Source organism: Pseudophryne corroboree, chromosome 10 (assembly GCF_028390025.1).
Source record: "Pseudophryne corroboree isolate aPseCor3 chromosome 10, aPseCor3.hap2, whole genome shotgun sequence".
Lineage (NCBI taxonomy): Eukaryota > Metazoa > Chordata > Amphibia > Anura > Myobatrachidae > Pseudophryne > Pseudophryne corroboree.
Window position 1 is genome coordinate 265,305,427 of NC_086453.1, and position 22,603 is coordinate 265,328,029.

Here is a 22,603-nt window from a genome sequence, read left to right on the forward strand (position 1 = left end):
GCCCATCCCAAGTGCGGATTGTCTGCAATACTGGTACATAATTATTGTTACCAAAAAAAAAAAAAAAAAAAATTCGGGTTATTGCTGTAGTGAGCCATCTTTTCTAGAGGCTCCTCTATTATCATGCTGTTAACTGGGTTCAGATCACAAGTTGTACAGTGTGATTGGTGTGGCTGGTATGAGTCTTACCCGGGATTCAAAATCCTTCCTTATTGTGTACGCTCGTCCGGGCACAGTATCCTAACTGAGGCTTGGAGGAGGGTCATAGGGGGAGGAGCCAGTGCACACCAGGTAGTCCTAAAGCTTTTTTTAGATGTGCCCAGACTCCTGCGGAGCCGCTATTCCCCATGGTCCTTACGGAGTTCCCAGCATCCACTACGGACTACGAGAAATAGAATTATCGGTAAGTAAATTCTTATTTTATGTAAGATCGTGAAGTTCACTGAAAAAGTTTAACCCAGAGTAAAGGCGCTTGCAGTCAATAATAGAAACCTACAGCTTGTCCTACGTGGATAGAAGCAAGCCTCAGATATGTTCTAGTCTGTCACTTTCTGTAAGTGTACAGTATGACCATATTTATAACATATTTAGTAATGCAAGTTACGGAGGAGACCATGGGGGTCATTCAGAGTTGATCGCTCGCTGGCTAGTTTTAGCAGCCGTGCAAACGCTATGCCGCCGCCCACTGGGGAGTGTATTTTAGCTTAACAGAAGTGCGAACGCATGTGCAGCCGAACTCTGCAAAAACAGTTTGTGCAGTTTGAGTAGCTCTGAACCTACTCAGCGCTTGTGATCACTTCAGCCTATTCGTGTCTGGATTTGATGTCATACACCCGCCCAGCGAACGCCAAACCACGCCTGCGTTTTTTCAGACACAACTGCGTTTTTGCAAACACTCCCTGAAAACGGTCAGTTGACACCCAGTAACGCCCCCTACCTGTCAATCTTCTTGCGGCCGCTAGTGCGAAGGAAAACTTCGCTAGAACCTGAGCACAACCACAAAGAGCTTTGTACCCGTACGTTGCACGTGCGCATTGCGGGGCATACGCAGGCGCAGAAATGCAGTTTTTTCACCTGATTGCTGTGCTGCGAGAATAGGCAGCAAGCGATCAACTCGGAATGACCCCCCATGTCATTTACTTCATTCTGGGAGGTAGAGTAACTTGGGAAATGTATCTATAGCCCCTGCTTGCCTAACACAGTTCTCTTTTTTATACTCTGTACCATACATGTGGCTTAATTAGGCAAATGTACAGTACCTGTGCACAATTTCTCCTCTTCCACCAACGTATTATCACTGATAGACCCTTCCCCTATAGAAACTAATTTCTTTTCGGGAATCTGAAGATAAGTATCTAAACAGCATTGAAAAGAAGTGAGCTAGCATTTGTATAGACCAGTAGGACTGTCAGCTCAATGGATAAGGTCTAATCTGTATGCGCGTAGATCTCATTGCCCATGGATTTTTTATAATGTTAGTTGTCTCCTTCCATACTTCCCAGGGAAAACGCTATATACCCCTTTTCAACCAAACTTATAACATGGGTTATTGCCGGGGCAACCGGGGTGCAAGTATGGTGTGAAAGGGTCTACCTGGGTCATGTTACCTGGGAATCCGGCCTCATAGCTACCAGGGTCAATCCCGGCAATGACCTGGGGAGCCTGCAATGCGAACTTTGTGACCTATGTCACGCTAATAGCATATGGAGAGCCGGATCACCGGCGCTTGGAGATGATGTCATCTCCAAGCGCTGGCAGAGGGAAGACCTGAGCCCCTGGCAATAACTTGGGTCCAAGGTGCAGCATGAAAGGGGTTTGACCCAGCTCTGACACGGGTTGGAACCATGTTGGAAAACTTGGGTTGGACCTGGCATTTTGGTGGAAAAGGGGTATAATACTTATTCTTACTAATTCTTATACATTTATATAGTGTCATTAATTATACAGCATGGTACAGGGAATAATTGTAATTGGCATTAGTCCCTGTTCCGTTGGATCTTAGTCTAAATTCCCCAACACACAAGCACACACACACGCTAAGGTACATTTTAGCCAGCAACCAATTATCCTTCCCCAGTGTGGAAACCAGAACATATACACACAAACATAGAGAGAACATGCAAACGCCACACATAATGCATGGGGCCTGATTTCAGACAGTACGCATACTCGATGGTTTACGTATGTCTCTATGGATATTGGTCTGCACATGCACCAGATCACCACTGCGCGTGTGTAGCTCAGTGGATGCAACGGTCGCAGTTCCCCCTAAGTCGCAGTATGATTAACTTGCTGTGTCCGTTTTGGGGGCGACGACAGTGAGCCTTAAAAAAACAGGTGCTTGTCATCCCTGTTTTGTAGGCTTACTGAGGCCAGGGTCTACTTCTTCCAGTACAGATTTCCTGGCCTCTACTGCATGATTACACCAGACATCCTCAGTAACCTGAGGGTTACTCAGATGTTCTCGCAGATGATTCGATGTTGCGTCTTCAGACGCTTCAGCAGGTCAGAGAAGCCGTCTGTTTACGCAAGATACCTCCTGTGGCATTAGCATATTCTCACATCCACCTCTGAGTCTGCTGCTTGGTTGGGAATCATGACCCTAGAAGCTGATCACTGTGCCGCTATATCAGATTACTCCACAGCCTCTACATTCTAAAGGGGAACTAAGAGGTAGATCCATGATATTATGTTAATAGTTATGTATTTATTATTTACATTTTTGTACTATTAGAAGATACAAAGTTGTATAGTTGTATTTTCTCTTACGTCCTAGAGGATACTGGGTTCCATTTAGTACCATGACGTATAGACGGGTCCACTAGGAGCCTTGGGCACTTTAAGAAATCAATATTGTGCGCTGGCTCCTCCCTCTATGCCCCTCCTGCCAGACTCAGTTTAGAAAATGTGCCCGGATGAGTCGGTCACGCTTAGGGAAGCTCCTGAAGAGTTTTCTGCATTTATTTTCTGTTTGTTATTTTCAGAGAGGCTGGTTGGCACCAGCCTGTCTGCTTCGTGGGACTTAGGGGGGGAACGGCTCAACCTCTTGAAGGGTTAATGGTCCCGTTCTCCGCTGACAGGACACTGAGCTCCTGAGAGAACCATTTGCAAGCCCCACCACGGCGAGCGTACATTCCCGCAGCACGCCGCCACCCCTAACAGCCATAAGAATGAAGAGTGGTGAGTACTATGCCGGCATCCCGGTTAGCGGGTTGCTGGCTATTATGGCGGCACAATGGTAGGAGCGCAGCTCTGAGTGCAGGCTGTGTCTCCAGGCTCAGATCAGCATTGCTGCACCGCTATGAGGGGCGAACTGAGCTGGTTTTAAGCAAATACCCACACTGGCACAGCGCTTACAGGGGCTCTGACACACTGTTAAGCACCAAAATCACCTCAGCCAGTATAAGAAAACTGGGAAGACCTTGCGCCATTGAGGGGGCGGTGCTTCTCTATGAGTGGATCTAGCAGCTCACCAGCGCCATTTTCCTTCTGCAAATTACACAGACAAACTGGCAGGGAAGCACAGCTCCTCCACGAGGACTCCAGATTATCTCAGCGGTACCAGGGGGTCATAGCAAGGAGGGGGGAGCAATATTAGAATACTAAGCCCTATTAAAGGTACTTAGTTTGCGACCCAGCTAAGCTTGGCATTAGCTATAAGGGCGCGGTGTGGCTGGTTCCATCATACTCTGTGTCTCCCTAGAGGGCTCTGTGTGGGTTAACTGTGATTTTAACCTTTCTCCTGTGTGGGTGTTTTCTTTCACATTTTACAATGTCAAAGGAGTGTGTCTCATGCAGGGCAGAGTGTTTTTCTTCCCCAGGAGGATCACTACAGTGTACTCAGGATAGTACACATTGTCAGGCTTCATTAAAAGGGATGATCTCAAATAATTCACATAAATTGTCCCAAAATGAGAAAGAGACGCAATACTTAAGACAGTCGGTAGATGACTTGATGAATAGAGATTGTGTCCATACCAGCGTCTCCGACCCCTACCATTTGCCCACAAAAGCGTACACTGGCCCAAATCCTGCAGGCTGACACTGATGATGATGTATCAGATGCAGAGGAGGGTGAGGTGGACTCGGGAGGGGGGGATGCAGCTCTGTCACAGGAAATACAGGCCCTGATAGAAGCTATTAGAGACGTCCTGCACATTCCTGACAAAGTGACAGAGGAAGATGAGGAATCTTATTTTAATATAAAAAATACATCCTCTGCTACTTTCCCTGCATCTAAGGAATTAAATTCCCTATTTGAAGAAACTTGGATTAATCCTGACAAGAAGTTTCAGATCCCTAAAAGGTTACTGGCATCCTTCCCTTTTCCTCAGGATGATAGAAAAAAATGGGAAAACCCACCGATTGTTGATGCATCGGTATCTAGGTTGTCGCGTAAGATAATCTTACCGGTCCCGGGGGCAGCCTCCTTAAAGGACACGGCTGACCGCAAGATTGAGATCACTCTCAAATCTCTGTACACAGCTGCGGGGGAGACCCAAAGACCCACTATAGCTTGTGCATGGATCAGCAGGGCCATTGCAAAGTGGTCAGGTAACTTAATTGAGGGGTTAGATTCTTTACCCAGAGGGGAGATAGCTTTACAACCTACAGCATATACAGGACTGTGCAAATTTTATAGTGGAGGCCATAAGAGGGATAGGCTTGCTCCATGCACGCACCACGGCCATTGCAGTGTCAGCACGCAGGGGCCTATGGCTACGTCAGTGGACTGTGGATGCGGATTCCAGAAATGGTGTGGAAAGCCTACCATTCACAGGTGAGGCCCTCTTTGGAGATTAACTGGATACGTGGATATCCAAGGCTAGGGTGGGTAAGTCTACATACCTTCCTTCCGCAGCCCCCCCAGCTAGGAAGACCTACTCTGCTCCAACTCTGCAGTCCTTTCGGACAGCAAAATTTAAAAGATAAAACCAAAGGTTCTTCTATAGCCTTCAAAGGCAATAGATGTAAACCCAGAAAACCAGCAACTGCAGGTTCACGGGAACAGAACTCAGGTTCTTTTTTCTCTAAGCCTGCAGCATGACGGTGGACCGCACTGCCTTGAAGACAGGCAGGTGGGAGCCCGATTAAGAGATTTCAGTCACATATGGGCGACATCATGCCAGGATCCCTGGGTCAAAGAGCTCATCGCCCAGGGGTACAGACTGGAGTTTCAGGAACTCCCACCTCACAGATTCTTCAAATCAGGCTTACCAGCTTTTCAGGAGGAAAGTATAATTTTACAGGATGCAATTCAAAAACTGGTAAAGATTCAGGTCATTGTTCCAGTTCCACCTCAGCTACAGAACAAAGGTTATTATTCCAACCTGTTTGTGGTACCGAAACCGTACGGTTCGGTATGACCCATTTTAAACCTCAAGTCACTGAACCCGTATTTACGGGTGTTCAAATTCAAGATGGAGTCTCTGGGAGTGGTGATCTCAGGTCTGGAGGAAGGGGAATTCTTGGTGTCTCTGGATATCAAGGATGCGTACCTTCATATCCCAATCTGGCCGCCTTATCAGGTTTATCTAAGGTTTGCATTACAGGACTGTCACTACCAGTTCTAGGCCCTGCCATTTGTCCTCTCCACTGCACCGAGGGTGTCCAGCAAGGTAATGGCAGAGATGATGTTTCTCCTCCGCAAACAGGGAGTGAACATAATCCTGTACCTGGATGATCTGCTGATAAAAGCACCATCCAGGGAGCGGTTGTTGGACAACATTGCCCTCTCAACTCGACTACTCTGGGATCACGTGTGGATTCTGAACCTACCAAAATCTCACCTGGAACCAACACGGAGGCTTCCGTTCCTGGGGATGATACTGGATACGGAGGCACAGAAGGTATTCCTTCCATTGAAAAAGGCATTGGTAATCCAGTTGATGGTGCGGGATGTTCTAAAGCCAACCCAGATATCGGTGCATCTATGCATTCGCCTTCTGGGAAAGATGGTAGCCGCTTACGAGGCGTTGCAGTAAGGAAGGTTCCACGCAAGGTCCTACCAGCTGGATCTGTTGGACAAATGGTCCGGATCGCATCTCCACATGCACCAGAGGATACGTCTGTCGTCAAGAGCCAGGATTTATCTTCTGTGGTGGCTTCAGACTTCTCACCTGACAGGGGGGCGAAGGTTCGGGATTCAAAATTGGATTCTACTAACCACAGATGCAAGCCTCAGAGGTTGGGGAGCAGTCACCCAGGGGGAACACTTCCAAGGAAAATGGTCAAGTCAGGAACCATTCTTCCAATCAACATTCTGGAACTACGCCCTTCTGGAACAACGCTCTTCTACAGGCATCACATCTTCTTCAAGATCAGGCCATCCAGGTTCAGTCGGACAATGTGATGGCGGTAACGTACATAAGCCGACAGGGCGGAACGAAGAGCAGAGCTGCAATGTCAGAGTTAACAAGGATTCTCCTCTGGACAGAAAGACATGCTGTGGCGTTGTCCGCAATCATCATTCCAGGAGTAAACTAGACTTCCTCAACAGACACGACCTCCACCCAGGAGAGTGGGGCCTTCACCGGGAAGTGTTCGGGGGCTTGACACGTCGGTGGGGAATTCCACGGATCGACATGATGACCTCTCATCTCAACAAGAAGCTCAGGCGGTATTGTTCCAGGTCGAGAGATCCACAGGCAGTGGCGGTGGACGCCCTGGTGACTCCATGGGTCTACCATATGGTGTATGTGTTTCCACCACTTCCATTGATCCCAAGAATTCTCAAAAGAATAAAAAGGGAAAAGTTTCAAGCAATTCTCATTGCTCCGGATTGGCAGAGAAGGGCTTGGTACACTGATCTACTGGAAATGCTCCTGGAGGATCCGTGGCCTTTACCTCTTCGAGAGGATCTTCTGCAACAGGGGCCGTTCATCTATCAAGACTTACCGCGTCTACGTTTGATGGCATGGAGGTTGAGCATCAAATTCTAGCCCGGAAAGGCATTCTGGACAGGGTATTTCCTACCTTGATCCAAGCCAGAAAAGGGGTAACGTCTAAACATTACCACTGTATTTGGAGAAAATACGTCTCTTGGTGTGAAGACGTTTTCTGCTTTCTCTACAGTCAGGTGTGGATGTGGGTCTACTCCTGGGCTCCATAAAAGTCCAGATTTCGGCCTTCTCCATTTTCTTCCAGAAATAGTTGGCTTCCCTCCCTGAGGTTCAGACGTTCTTCAAAGGGGTTCTGCACATCCAACAGCCCTTTGTGTCTCCCACGGCACCTTGGGATCTCAACGTGGTGTTGCAATTTCTACAATCTGATTGGTTTGAGCCTTTACAGGAGGTTGACGTAAAGTTTCTTATGTGGAAGACTGTCACACTGTTGGCCTTGGCTTCTGCAAGTCGTGTTCGGAATTGGGGGTGTTGTCTCATAAGAGCCCCTATTTGATATTTCATGAAGATAGAGGTGAACTCAGAACTCGTCTGCAATTTCTTCCAAAGGTGGTGTCCGCAATTCATATAAACCAACCTATTGTGGTCCCGGTGGTTACCGACACCTCTACTACTTCAAAGTCCCTGGGTGTTGTGAGGGCTTTGAAAATCTATGTGAAGCGGACAGTGCGTCACAGAAAATCGGACTCGATGTTTGTGCTCTATGATCCCCATAAAATTGGGTGTCCTGCTTCAAATCAGTCTATTGGTCACTGGATCAGGCTTACTATCCAGCATGCTTACTCTATGGCAGGTTTGCCGGTTCCTAAGTCTGTACAGGCCCACTCTATTAGGTCGGTGGGTTCTTCCTGGGCGGCTGCTTTACAGCTCTGCCGAGCGGCTACTTGGTCAGGTTCGAACACGTTTGCTAAGTTCTACAAGTTCGATACTTTGGCCTCTGATGACCTTAGGTTTGGTCAATCAGTTCTGCAGGAACATCAGCACTCTCCCACCTGGTTTGGGAGATTTGGTACGTCCCCATGGTACTAAATGGACCCCAGTATCCTCTAGGACGTATGAGAAAATAGGATTTTAATTACCTACCGTTAAATCCTTTTCTCGTAGTCCGTAGAGGATACTGGGCGCCCGTCCAGCGCTTCGTGTGTTCCTGCACTGTTACTTGGTTAAGTATTGTTGTTGGTTCAGCTGTTGCTGTCCCTCGTCATGTTTGGTTAGCATGGCTTTCCTCTTGTTTGTGTGTGCTGGTTCGAATCTCACCACTTTCCTTTAAATCCTTCTCTCAAGGTATGTCCTGTTATGAGTCTGGTAGGGAGGGGCATAGAGGGAGGAGTCAGCGCACACTATTGATTTCTTAAAGTGCCCAAGGCTCCTAGTGGACCCGTCTATACCCCATGGTACTAAATGGATCTCATTATCCTCTACGGACTACGAGAAAAGGATTTACCGGTAGGTAATTAAAATTCTATTTTTTTTAGTCTTTGAGTATATATTGAACAGTCAGATTTTGGTGTATTACTATACAATAAAAATATATTTCCCTTTCAGTATTTTCCTTGTATACATACTGAGAATTATACATGTGAGCAGAAGCATTTGTCACTACACATTACCGTAACGCAGTGGTTCCCAAACTGTGTGCCTAGGCACCCTGGGGTGCCTCAGAACACTTGCAGGGGTGCCTTGGATTGGTGGTCCAGGACCAATCAAAATTATTTCTGTTCAATGTAATAGGCAAAACCAGAGCTGCCAATCATAAAATATGTGGACAAACAGAAGCAAATCTTGTTCTTCACCACATAATGGAACCTAAAGATGACATATAAACACAAACAATCTTTGCGTTAACATTTATTACAAAATTTCTTGCTAATAAATTTTTGGCCTAGGGGTGCTATGAATAAAATGATGATACTCTAGGGTGCCATGATTCCAAAAAGTTTGGGAACCACTGCCGTAACGTGTTGCAATGAAGGTTTTAGAATAAGTGTCATGTGTTTTTTTAGACTCACTACCTTGTTTATGGCAAAGGATTCCAGACATGGGAGTATTCTCCAGCTTACGCTATGCGCTCTTATGCTTACCTCTGGCTCCATGCATTGCCTGCATGGTTCCATGCCAACATCCTTCAGACAAACAAGGTAAGACTTATGTATTTTTAACTGTCTGGTAACCACACAGGTGCAGCAAAGCTCACAAGACGCATCTCCCAATGGCTATTTTCAGCCGCTGGTAGGGGAGCTGCTCATTTCTCATGTAAGTGCTATTATGAATACAAGGATGGTTTAAGAGAGAGAGAGGACCCTGCGCTGATCTCCGGCAACAAGGCACCTGTCAAAGTCAAAAATATTACATAGAGAGACCATATAAACTGCACACATATAAGCCGCTATACTTGCAAATATGCGCAGCGAGCACAGCAAACACCAGACATCATGGAGATTTAGAATTGGCTGATGAATTGATGTCATGAATACGTATCATTTGAACAGAACCAGGTGTGCCCATCATGTTTGGTATTGAAGCAAGCAGAATGATGTGTGGGTTAGTTTGATGCTGGTTGTGAAGTTGTGGGACATTGCAGCAGATAGATATGATTATATGTATAAAAGCTAAGATCATATTGTTAGAACAATGGATGCTCAAGACAACCTTTTACTAAGTTTTCAGGGCTGAACCTGATTAGCATATACAAAGAGAATAGTGACTCAATACAAAGGAGAAAGAAAGACCCCTCCCCCAGGTACTGGTCAAACAGGAAGGTAGTGGTCAGGTGTGGCCTCAGAGAACAGATGTAATGTAGCTACACTCACACACACACACACAGCTACCTGGCACCCAGCAGCATGGCGGCTAAATCCCCAGGACATCCTCCAAACTAAAGGCTAAGTATTGAATTTCACATGGCTAGATAAGGAAACAGACAGATTGCTTTCTGGTTTAAATAGGATATTGTAACTTGGTTGTGTGATTGTTGGGTGTTTGTGGATACTCTGTGAAGTCTGTGATGAATTGGAACAGTATACCATCTGTAGCATAGTATTTGTGGTATTTGTTTGCCTATGGAGATTTAAAATAGATTGTGCTGGTTAGTTATACTATATATCCTGTTAATCATAAATACCACCATGCAGTTACGTTTGTGTTAATTACATTGTGATCTGGTCTTGTGATGAATATGCTCTGGTTATTGAGATACTGAAGTTGTTTGGGATGTGAAATTATGAGATGGTTCTAGGAAGTTGGATTACATTGTGAAAGGTGATTTAGATGGTTTGGAATTGTAAAATCAGAACATATGCATTGTTTTGAGGCTTGGACATTTTGGAATAACATGGAGTCTTGTGTCTCCTGCTATGTGATTGTGGTGTAGTAGAGAGTGCCATGTGTTTGGACCTGCAAATCTAAAATGGCTGCTGCTGGATGTCTTCCCCTCCCCCTTTCAGCCATGTGGTGTGGTCTTTGGAATCAAGTGGAGGTTTCCCAAAATGGAGTCTAGCTTCTGTCCCATGATATAGGGACAGCCAGTATGAGTAAGCCCAAGTATTTCATCAGCATTGACTAACTGCGCAGCGATTGTTCCTCACATGTGTAAGCTTCTCTGCAATCATGTTGTCTTACTGTGAGCCATTTCTCTCATCTCTCTCTCTCTCTCTCTCCCTTCTCTTTTCTCCCATATCTCCCCTTGACTAGTATTGTATTGTATTGTATTAGATTGGTATTGTATTGTATTTCTAGTGTAGCTATTTTGGTTAGGAAGTCTCTGTTATATTGTAGTGTATCATTTGTACTGTGATTCTCTTTTACAAGTATATTAGATATAATACAGTTAATAGGCTTTGGACCCTAAACCAGTATCTGTGTATTTTCTATAGTTTTAAGTGTTCACTTGAGCGTCGGTAACGCTCAAGCAGCTTTGTAGCTAGTCAGGTTACACAAGGTTGCACTTACACCCTGTATTCACATTAAGGTATTCTGTGTATTTCATTGATAAGGTTTAGACATAAAGGTATAGCGTTGTGAGCGCCTGCGCCGCTGGTGATCTCCTCGTGGTCTCGAGCGTCCGCTACGCCATAGCGAATCATTACTCTAGTCATAGCCAATAACGTGCTGTCCTGTGATCTCTGGGCCGTGAGCGAATGTGACGCTTGAGCGTCTCGCCTACGGCTGAGCGATCGTTACGCAACTAGTGTACCCATACGGTACTTCTTAAGTAAACAGCGTACAGTGTTCTTAGACTTCATAAAGGGTTGTTTATACGACAAAAGAATTTAGCATTGTCACACCCATGCCATTTTCCCGGTGATCACTCTATTGTGCAGACGCCCATGTTCGTGAAAATGGCACCAGCTGCATTTCCCAGTGATTTCTACGACGCCGATAGACAGGTATCGTCTGTGGGTGCAGGGTGTGTGTTCTTGGTCCCCATGGGTCCAGTGTGCACTGCACACCCTGCACCAATTATATCCCTTTCACAGACATTTGTTTCATTTTAAATGTGAGATCTAGGGGTAGATTTAACGAGTGATATTTTTGTTATAACTCGTTACGGATGTTATACAGTTCTCCAACACAGTTGGCCAGGGGCCACATGCTTGTATAGACCCGTGGCCAATAGCACCCCTCTCAGCTGGAGCTTACAACCATGGCCAATAGTGTACCCTCCCTCCATCCGGAGCTTACAGCCATAGCAATAGCACAATCAAAATAACTAATTTATTACATTTTTTATAATTAGGTTAAAAACCTTATCCTCCAACTGGGTCATCCATTAAATAAATAAATAAAATGCTATAGTTGTGTCTTAATTTCAGCCTAATACCGGTATACCACAGACAAGACATACCACATATAACAGTTATCTAACAATTTGGCTCTGTTTGCAGTTTGTAATAAATTGTCAAATAATCATTCCAAGCTCACAAAGTGTGGTGTTGTATTAATCTAAGCCATAAGATACCTCATTGTATATGCATACACCAGTAATTCACAGTCCAAGCCACTGACCCGTATTGTCACATGTAGTTTGGGGACACAGTCTCTGCACAACTTGCTACTGTGACAGAAGCAGGGAGACATGCCTCCTGGCATTTTACTCACCCTTGTTCCCGACATGTGCATGGTAACAAATGTTATCTCTAGAGCCACAGAAGGCCAGGGTGGGTGAGTGGTGACTTTTTACTTCTTAGTAAGGACAATTTGCCTCTGTCCACATCTATGTAAGTCAGTCTAAGGTTCCCATCCAAGGTACTTCGGCTACCGTGACTAATACATATTCAAGTCCTATGCTTCAACATATGTCTGGCTGCACTTACTCGTAGCTTCAGGGGCTGGATCCTTATTAATTTCCCAAAAGGGATTGAAAGTGGATTCCAGCTTCAAGTGAGATCTTGTCATTGATAATTCAATAGGGCATAGGTTCTCAAACTTGGTCCTCAGGACACCACACAGTGCATGTTTTGCAGGTCACACAACAGGTGCACAGGTATATTAATTACTCACTGACACATTTTAAAAGGTCTACAGGTGGAGCTAATTATTTCACTTGTGATTCTGTGAGGAGACCTGCAAAACATGCACTGTGTGGGGTCCTGAGGACCGAGTTTGAGAACCTGTGCAATAGGGGCTTAAACTCCACCTTGTGGTTGTTGATGAGAAATTGTTGTAATATAAGTGTTAGTATGATCTGAAACACCCTGTGGAAGATGATTCACCTTCTTATGGTGTATATGGCTTTCTAAAGATACGGTGTATAAACAGTCCAGGACGTGTTCCTATCACCGGCTATGTAACAGTAACTGGCTCTTGCTGGGAAGCCCTTCTGTTACCCGTAGAAGCAGTTCTGTCCAAGTGCTGTGTTTACAAAGTAGTGAGTTTTGTAAGCTGCCGCTTACCGTGGGTTGGAGGTGAAAATGTAAAATTACACTTGCCGCTTCATAAATAAAGCCCCTAGTCATGTCATGAAAAGGCAGGTTCTCCGATTAACTATGTTATCAGGGTGGATTTCATTTTTGAAAAATAAATAAATATAGACCCAGACAACTTTTCAAAGAAACTGGATGTGACAAGCTTTGAAGGTTGGCATCTGACCCACAGGCTAACAGCTGAGCAGCCCTGATCTATGATATCTCAGGGGGTGCTAACAACTGTGAACCAGTGGGATCTAATGGCAATCTGATGAATGAGGGAGCGCCCGTCAATTTCTGTAAGGATTATATTAGGATGGACAATTATGTTTTTACAAAAATAGAGGTCCCACCAGAGTGAGAGGAAGATGCAGTGTTATTTGTGAAGCTGCCCATCATGTGGTTGTTCGAAAAATGAAGTATCTTCTGGGGTGTACTTAGTGTTTTATTCCTAACACTAGCATCCCATTAAAGGAGTGTGTGATACCCTATAGCCCGTATTATTGGTATAGTTTCTGTAGAATTGCATCAAAATGAAATTGAGAGGCACACGTTACAACACCATCATTTCTCATGAGATTGTGAGGTAAACATGAGCTAATGTGGGACTGTTACTTTAAAAGACAATCAAATTGGAAATCTATTTTGTTCACATTAGTCACCCACATATATTATGTTTTTATTTTATTTTTTGAATACAATTTAATGTCACAAAGAAATAACTGTTTATTCTGTGTGTAGGAAGCTAGATTGAAACTAAAGGGGAACTTAAATAAGCCATGGGATTTACCTCAGGCTTTTAGCTCCCAGGTTAAGAGCCAGGAGTTACTCAGTTATTGCCCATGGTAAGTCTCAAGGGTGCACTTTGAGATTTCTGTTGGCACCTCAGGAGGGTGCGAGCAGAAATCTACATTAGGAGCACCCTCAGGACTCACCACTGGTTTACTGTGCATTGTACTTGCATAGGTCCAGCACTTAACCTGGAATCTATGCATTACCGTGCGTTAGTCACAGGGCTTACTGCGGGATCTATGCATTACCATGCGTTAGCCACAAGGCTTTAGCCACAGGGCTTACCGCAGGATGTAATTTAATAGCTTCGGCATGTAACCTGGAATTTATTCATTCATTACCTTGTGTAAGCCACAGGTCTTACTGCGGGATGTAATTGAATAGGTAGTGCTCTTAACCCGGAATCTATGCATTACTGTGGGGCTAAATACAGGATGTAATTGAATAGCTGTGGCACTTAACCAGGAATCTATGCAGTACCGTGTCGTTAGCCACAGGGTTTACTGCAGGATGTAATTAAATAGCTTAGGGCACTTAGTCTATAGATTGTAAGCTTGTGAGCTGGGCCTTCCTACCTCTATGTCTGTGTGTTTTTGCCGTGTTTGTTCTATTACTGTTGTTCTAATTGTAAATCGCAACAGTATATGCTGCGCTATATAAAAAACTGTTGATGATGATGGTGATAATAATAATAATAACAATAACTTAGCCCGGAACCTGTGCATTACCATGCGTTAGCCACAGGGCTTACTGCAGTTTTACGGGGTGTAATTGAATAGCTGCGGCCACTTAGCACAGGAATCTAGCTAAAAGACAATGGTAAGTTCTGCAGCTACTTGAATTCCCCCCTATGTGCTTAATAAGCATACCCCACTCACATGTATGTCATCATCCTTCTTTAAATAGATAATGGAATTGTGATAGTGAAAAGAGCAGCTGCTACAAATAAGAAAACAAAACGCATGATATTAAGAAAAATAATAAATTGTCTAATTTCCTGTGAATTGTTTCTTGCAGGTTCTGGTGTTTTACTTCATACGATGCTTTTTAGCATTTGTCAGTTGTGTGTGTGAGCTTTATTTCTACAAGTAAGTATCTCAGGGTGTATGCAGTGACCTAGAAGCATATTTAGATTTATTTTTTATTTATTTAAAATCAATTTTAATGTTAGATTGGGAGTTTAAATATTATAAGGATAGGGAGTAGTACATGGACTATCTGTGTTTATTATCTTTCTTAAATATTAGGTTAAATAGTGCCTGTTTGTAAAACACTTGTTACACATTAGCTGCTCTGTTTATTTATTTGTTTGTTTTATTTATTTGTAGCTGCCTTTTAATTGTGTTTTTTTTTTTTTTTTTGTACATTTAAACTCCGTCCATAACATTGTCAGGTAAGCAGTCCGCCCTGTACTAATTCTGGCATCATGTGAATATGGGAACTTCCCCTTACTGCTAGTGAAGCTATGTCTTTATTATACCCCTTTCAGGGCGCCACCTATGAACACGGGTTTCTCTATCGTCCTAGTGGATGCTGGGGTTCCTGAAAGGACCATGGGGGATAGCGGCTCCGCAGGAGACAGGGCACAAAAAGTAAAGCTTTAGGATCAGGTGGTGTGCACTGGCTCCTCCCCCTATGACCCTCCTCCAAGCCTCAGTTAGATTTTTGTGCCCGGCCGAGAAGGGTGCAATCTAGGTGGCTCTCCTAAAGAGCTGCTTAGAAAAGTTTAGCTTAGGTTTTTTATTTTACAGTGAGTCCTGCTGGCAACAGGATCACTGCAACGAGGGACTTAGGGGAGAAGAAGTGAACTCACCTGCGTGCAGGATGGATTGGCTTCTTTGGCTACTGGACATTAGCTCCAGAGGGACGATCACAGGTACAGCCTGGATGGTCACCGGAGCCTCGCCGCCGGCCCCCTTGCAGATGCTGAAACAAGAAGAAGGTCCAGAATCGGCGGCATGAAGACTCCTCAGTCTTCTTAAGGTAGCGCACAGCACTGCAGCTGTGCGCCATTTCCTCTCAGCACACTTCACACGGCAGTCACTGAGGGTGCAGGGCGCTGGGAGGGGGGCGCCCTGGGAGGCAATGAAAACCTATTTTTGGCTAAAAATACCTCACATATAGCCTCCGGGGGCTATATGGAGATATTTAACCCCTGCCAGAATCCGTTAAGAGCGGGAGACGAGGCAGCCGAAAAAGGGGCGGGGCCTATCTCCTCAGCACACAGCGCCATTTTCCCTCACAGAAAGGCTGGAGGGAAGGCTCCCAGGCTCTCCCCTGCACTGCACTACAGAAACAGGGTTAAAACAGAGAGGGGGGGCACTAATTTGGCGTTAGAAATATATAAAAAAGATGCTATAAGGGAAAACACTTATATAAGGTTGTCCCTATATAATTATAGCGTTTTTGGTGTGTGCTGGCAAACTCTCCCTCTGTCTCTCCAAAGGGCTAGTAGGTCCTGTCCTCTATCAGAGCATTCCCTGTGTGTGTGCTGTGTGTCGGTACGTGTGTGTCGACATGTATGAGGACGATGTTGGTGAGGAGGCGGAGAAATTGCCTGTAATGGTGATGTCACTCTCTAGGGAGTCGACACCGGAATGGATGGCTTATTTAGGGAATTACGTGATAATGTCAACACGCGGCAAGGTCGGTTGACGACATGAGACGGCCGACAAACAATTAGTACCGGTCCAGACGTCTCAGAAACACCGTCAGGGGTTTTAAAACGCCCGTTTACTTTAGTCGGTCGACACAGACACAGACAGGGACACTGAATCCAGTGTCGACGGTGAATAAACAAACGTATTCCTTATTAGGGCCACACGTTAAGGGCAATGAAGGAGGTGTTACATATTTCTGATACTACAAGTACCACAAAAGAGGGTATTATGTGGGATGTGAAAAAACTACCGTAGTTTTTCCTGAATCAGATAAATTAAATGAAGTGTGTGATGATGCGTGGGTTCCCCCCGATAGAAAATATGGGCGGTATACCCTTTCCCGCCAGAAGTTAGGGCGCGTTGGGAAACACCCCTTAGGGTGGATAAGGCGCTCACACGCTTATCAGAACAAGTGGCGGGACCGTCTATAGATAGGGCCGTCCTCAAGGAGCCAGCTGACAGGAGGCTGGAAAATATCATAAAAAGTATATACACACATACTGGTGTTATACTGCGACCAGCGATCGCCTCAGCCTGGATGTGCAGAGCTGGGGTGGCTTGGTCGGATTCCCTGACTAAAAATATTGATACCCTTGACAGGGACAGTATTTTATTGACTATAGAGCATTTAAAGGATGCATTTCTATATATGCGAGATGCACAGAGGGATATTTGCACTCTGGCATCAAGAGTAAGTGCGATGTCCATATCTGCCAGAAGATGTTTATGGACACGACAGTGGTCATGTGATGCAGATTCCAAACGGCACAAAGGTGTATTGCCGTATAAAGGAAGAGGAGTTATTTGGGGTCGGTCCATCGGACCTGGTGGCCACGGCAACTGCTGGAAAATCCACCGTTTTTACCCTAAGTCACATCTCTGCAGAAAAAGACACCGTCTTTTCAGCTTCAGTCCTTTCGTCCCTATAAGAGTCATATCTGCCCAGGGATAGAGGAAAGGGAAGAAGACTGCAGCAGGCAGCCCATTCCCAGGAACAGAAGCGTTCCACCGCTTCTGACAAGCTCTCAGCAGGACGCTGAGACCGTACAGGACCCCTGGATCCTACAAGTAGTATCCCAGGGGTACAGATTGGAATGTCGAGACGTTTCCCCTGCGCAGGCTCCTGAAGTCTGCTTTACCAAGGTCTCCCTCCGACAAGGAGGCAGTATGGGAAACAATTCACGAGCTGTATTCCCAGCAGGTGATAATTAAATTACCCCTCCTACAACAAGAAAAGGGGTATTATTCCACACTATATTGTGGTACTGAAGCCAGAAGGCTAGGTGAGACCTATTCTAAATCTAAAAAAATTTGAACACTTACAAAGGTTCAAATCAAGATGGAGTCACTCAGAGCAGTGATAACGAACCGGGAAGAAGGGGACTATCTGGTGTCCCGAGACATCAGGGATGCTTACCTCCATGTCCCAAATTTGCCCTTATCACTAAGGGTACCTCAGGTTCGTGGTACAGAACTGTCACTATCAGTTTCAGACGCTGCCGTTTGGATTGTCCACGGCACCCCGGGTCTTTACCAAGGTAATGGCCGAAATGATGGTTCTTCTTCGAAGAAAAGGCGTCTTAATTATCCCTTACTTGGACGATCTCCTGATAAGGGCAAAGTCCAGGGAACAGTTGGAGGTCGGAGTAGCACTAGCTCGGATACTGTTACAACAGCAGGGGTGGATTCTAAATATTCCAAATTCGCAGCTGATCCCGACAACAAGTCTCCTGTGCTTAGGGATGATTCTGGACACAGTCCAGAAAAAGGTGTTTCTCCTGGAAGAGAAAGCCAGGGAGTTATCCGAGCTAGTCAGGAACCTCCTAAAATCAGTGCATCATTGCACAAGGGCCATGGTAAAAAAAAATGGTGACTTCCTTCGAAGCAATTCCAGTCGGCAGATTTCATGCAAGAACTTTTCAGTGGGATCTGCTGGACAAATGGTCCGGATCGCATCTTCAGATGCATCAGCGGATAACCCTATATCCAAGGACAAGGGTGTCTCTCCTGTGGTGGTTACAGAGTGCTCATCTTCTAGAGGGCCGCAGATTCGGCATTCAGTTTTGGATGTTGGTGACCACGGAGGCCAGCCCGAGAGGCTGGGGAGCAGTCACACAAGGAAAAAATTTCCAGGGAGTGTGATCAAGTCTGGAGACTTTTCTCCACATAAATATAGCTAAGGGTAAATTTATAATGCTCTACGCTTAGCAAGACCTCTGCTTCAAGGTCAGCCGGTATTGATCCAGTGGGATAAAACATCACGGCAGTCGCCCACGTAAATAGACAGGGCGGCACAAGAAGCAGGAGGGCAGTGGCAAAAACTGCAAGGACTTTTCGCTGGGCGGAAAATCATGTGATAGCACTGTCAGCAGTGTTTCATTCCGGGAATGGAAACTGGGAAGCAGACTTCCTCAGTAGGCACGACCTCCACCCGGCAGAGTGGGAACTTCATGGGGAAGTTTTCCACATGATTGTAAACCGTTGGGAATTACCAAAGGTGGACATGATGGCGTCCCGTCTGAACAAAAAACGGGACAGGTATTGCGCCAGGTTAAGAGACCCTCAGGCAATAGCTGTGGACGTTCTGGTAACACCGTGGGTGTACCAGTCGGTGTATGTGTTCCATCCTCTGCTTTTCATACCTAAGGTACTGAGAATTATAAGACGTAGAGGAGTAAGAACTATACTCATGGCTCCGGATTGGCCAAGAAGGACTTGGTACCCGGAACTTCAAGAGATGCTCACAGAGGACTTATGGCCTCTGCCGCTAAGAAGGGACTTGTTTCAGCAAGTACCATGTCTGTTCCAAGACTTACCGCAGCTGCGTTTGACGGCATGGCGGTGGAACGCCGGATCCTAAGGGAAAAGGCATTCAGGAAGAGGTCATTCCTACCCTGGTCAAAGCCAGAAAGGAGGTGACCGCACAACATTATCACCACATGTGGCGAAAATATGTTGCGTGGTGTGAGGCCAGGAAGGCCCCACGAAGAAATTTCAACTCGGTCGATTCCTGCATTTCCTGCAAACAGGGGTGTCTATGGGCCTCAAATTGGGGTCCATTAAGGTTCAAATTTCGGCCCTGTCGATTTTTCTTCCAGAAAGAATTGGCTTCAGTTCCTGAAGTCCAGAAGTTTGTCAAGGGAGTATTGCATATACAACCCCCTTTTGTGCCTCCAGTGGCACTGTGGGATCTCAACGTAGTTCTGGGATTCCTCAAAACACATTGGTTTAAAACCAGTCAAATCTGTGGATTTGAAGCATCTCACATGAAAAGTGAACATGCTCTTGGACCTGGCCTGGACCAGGCGAGTGTAAAATTGGTGTTTTTTTTCTCAAAAAAGCCCATATCTGTTTGTCCATTCGGACAGGGCAGAGCTGCGGACTCGTCCCCAGTTCTCTCCCTAAGGTGGTGTCAGTGTTTCACCTGAACCAGCTTATTGTGGTGTCTTGCGCCTACTAGGGACTTGGAGAACTCCAAGTTGCTAGATGTGGTCAGGGCCCTGAAAATATAGGTTCCAGGACGGCTGGAGTCAGGAAAACTGACTTGCTGTTATCCTGTATGCACCCAACAAACTGGGTGCTCTTGCTTCTAAGCAGACTTTTGCTAGTTGGATGTGTAATACAATTCAGCTTGCACATTCTGTGGCAGGCCTGCCACAGCCAAAATATGTAAATGCCCATTCCACAAGGAAGGTGGGCTCATCTTGGGCGGCTGCCCGAGGGGTCTCGGCTTTACAACTTTGCCGAGCGGCTATTTAGTCAGGGGCAAACACGTTTGTAAACTCCTACAAATTTGATAACCTGGCTAAGGAGGACCTGGAGTTCTCTCATTCGGTACTGCAGAGTCATCCGCACTCTCCCGCCCGTTTGGGAGCTTTGGTATAATCCCCATGGTCCTTTCAGGAACCCCAGCATCCACTAGGACGATAGAGAAAATAAGAATTTACTTACCGATAATTCTATTTCTCGGAGTCCGTAGTGGATGCTGGGCGCCCATCCCAAGTGCGGATTATCTGCAATACTTGTACATAGTTACAAAAATCGGGTTATTATTGTTGTGAGCCATCTTTCAGAGGCTCCGCTGTTATCATACTGTTAACTGGGTTCAGATCACAGGTTGTACAGTGTGATTGGTGTGGCTGGTATGAGTCTTACCCGGAATTCATAAATCCTTCCTTATTGTGTACGCTCGTCCGGGCACAGTATCCTAACTGAGGCTTGGAGGAGGGTCATAGGGGGAGGAGCCAGTGCACACCACCTGATCCTAAAGCTTTACTTTTTGTGCCCTGTCTCCTGCGGAGCCGCTATCCCCCATGGTCCTTTCAGGAACCCCAGCATCCACTACGGACTCCGAGAAATAGAATTATCGGTAAGTAAATTCTTATTTTTTGTCACATGAGCGTGCATAACCCGTGTTCAGGTGCGGTCTGAAAGGTACAAGGGCTGAAATACCGGGTCGAGTGATCCGTTATTTCAACCCTGGTCGTGAGCAGGGAGCCAGGTCGTTGCGACCCATTTCCCATTCACTCTCTGTGTACGGGCGGCACTTGGAGATCATGTGCTTTCCAAGCGCCGCCCCCGCCATGTCACCGCTGACATCGCCAACCCGGCAATATGCCAGGTTTGAAAGGGGTATTACAGAGTAACGGTGTTCTGCCAGCAGGAAGAGAGTGCAGGAATGGGCATTATGTCACTTTGGGCTCTATGTACTAAGCATTGGAGAGAGAAAAAGTTGACTGAGAAATGGGGGTCCATGTACTAACAGGAGATAAGGGGCTGAATGCAAAAGGCAGAGCGGACCCCTGTACATATCTCTTCTCGATATGTACTAAAGGGATTTGCTCTGCCTGTTACTGCTATTAGCAGGCAGGAATATTGGAGCTGCACCCGAGTCACTAGCGCTGCTATAGGCAGTACTAAGTGTCCCATGTGTTACCAAAGCTGGGTTCACACTGGAGTGCTGTGGGGCCAATTAGCCATTTCGTAACGTCAAATCGCCTGCATCACTCAGTGTGTACAGGTGATTGTACGCTCCCGCGGTGGCTAGTAACTCTTGCTATGCTTGATGTGCTGCACATCAAACCTAGCGATATTGCTAGCAATCATGTTTATGCTAATGAAGGAGGAACATGACTGTTCCGTCCCTTGTAAAACTCGTTCCAGTGTGTACACAAAATCTGGGCTCAAGGGCTTTTGTTCCGATGTTGGATCGAATGCCCGTCGCTGCAGTGTGTACCCAGCTTGAGAGGAGAGGTCACTTATCATTGGGTGTCTTCTGCTGCGGTGATATCACCTCCTGTAGCTGCCGGTATCTGCTTCTACTCACTGGAGAAGCAGGAAGCGAGCGCTGTCCCTTTTGTCCGGCTGTCAATAAAGTTCTTCACTAAGAAAAAAAATCTTGTTTCTATTGCTGCACTGTACGGGACTCGTCTGTCTCTGCGGTTACTGCTGAGGGGGTGACTTACCGTTCACCCTCCTCAGCAGGTCTATTAAAAGTAACAACTGTGTTAGCCGCCTCATGCTTCGCAGGTGAAGCAAGAGGGGATTTTTAGCTGCGTTAATTTGTTAGTACATAGGGGGGAATTCTTGTACCGCGCGCCTCCTTATAGCCGTCTATAATAATGGACTTCTAGTAGAGCACTTCAATTGTTGCTCTGAACAGACGTCCATTAGCATTTAATGCGGCTGAAAGCACCAGGTTTATCCGTGGAAATTTGCTATACTCATCTAAAGATCTCTATTGGACGTCTGAACTTCAAGTTTTTGCACACAAAATATTGACTTTTCACTCAATTTTTCTCGCACCTCCGGAAGCTGCGAGAGAAACAATATGACTGCCGCGGATAGTGGACGCCTCATCAGAACAACAAGTGAATTGCTCTGATAGACACCCAAGGGGTGTGCAGCACAGTTGAATTTCTCCATAGACACCAAAGTATTAACCAATCATCAGAGGGAGATGGATCAAACCTTAGAGAGAAATAAAGTACCAGCCAATCAGCTTCTAACTGTCATTTCTCTGACGTCCTAGTGGATGCTGGGGACTCCGTCAGGACCATGGGGATATAGCGGCTCCGCAGGAGACAGGGCACAATAATAAAAGCTTTAGGATCAGGTGGTGTGCACTGGCTCCTCCCCCTATGACCCTCCTCCAAGCCTCAGTTAGATTTTTGTGCCCGACGAGAAGGGTGCAATCTAGGTGGCTCTCCTGAGCTGCTTAGAATAAAAGTTTAAGTTAGGTTTTTTATTTTCAGTGAGTCCTGCTGGCAACAGGCTCACTGCTACGAGGGACTTAGGGGAGAGAAGTAAACTCACCTGCGTGCAGGATGGATTTGCTTCTTAGGCT

General features: G+C 45.9%; 1 protein-coding gene across 6 annotated transcripts in view; it reads left to right on the forward strand.

The window, feature by feature from the left end:
• The window catches only part of ALG9 (ALG9 alpha-1,2-mannosyltransferase), a 579,895-nt gene that overhangs the window by 26,676 nt on the left and 530,616 nt on the right, over window positions 1-22,603 (forward strand). For all 6 annotated transcript variants that reach the window (XM_063943252.1, XM_063943251.1, XM_063943255.1 and 3 more), the window contains exons 3-4: window positions 8,906-9,040; window positions 14,615-14,685. In XM_063943252.1, coding sequence (XP_063799322.1) covers window positions 8,906-9,040; window positions 14,615-14,685 — 206 coding nt within the window. The remainder of the gene's footprint in view (window positions 1-8,905; window positions 9,041-14,614; window positions 14,686-22,603) is intronic.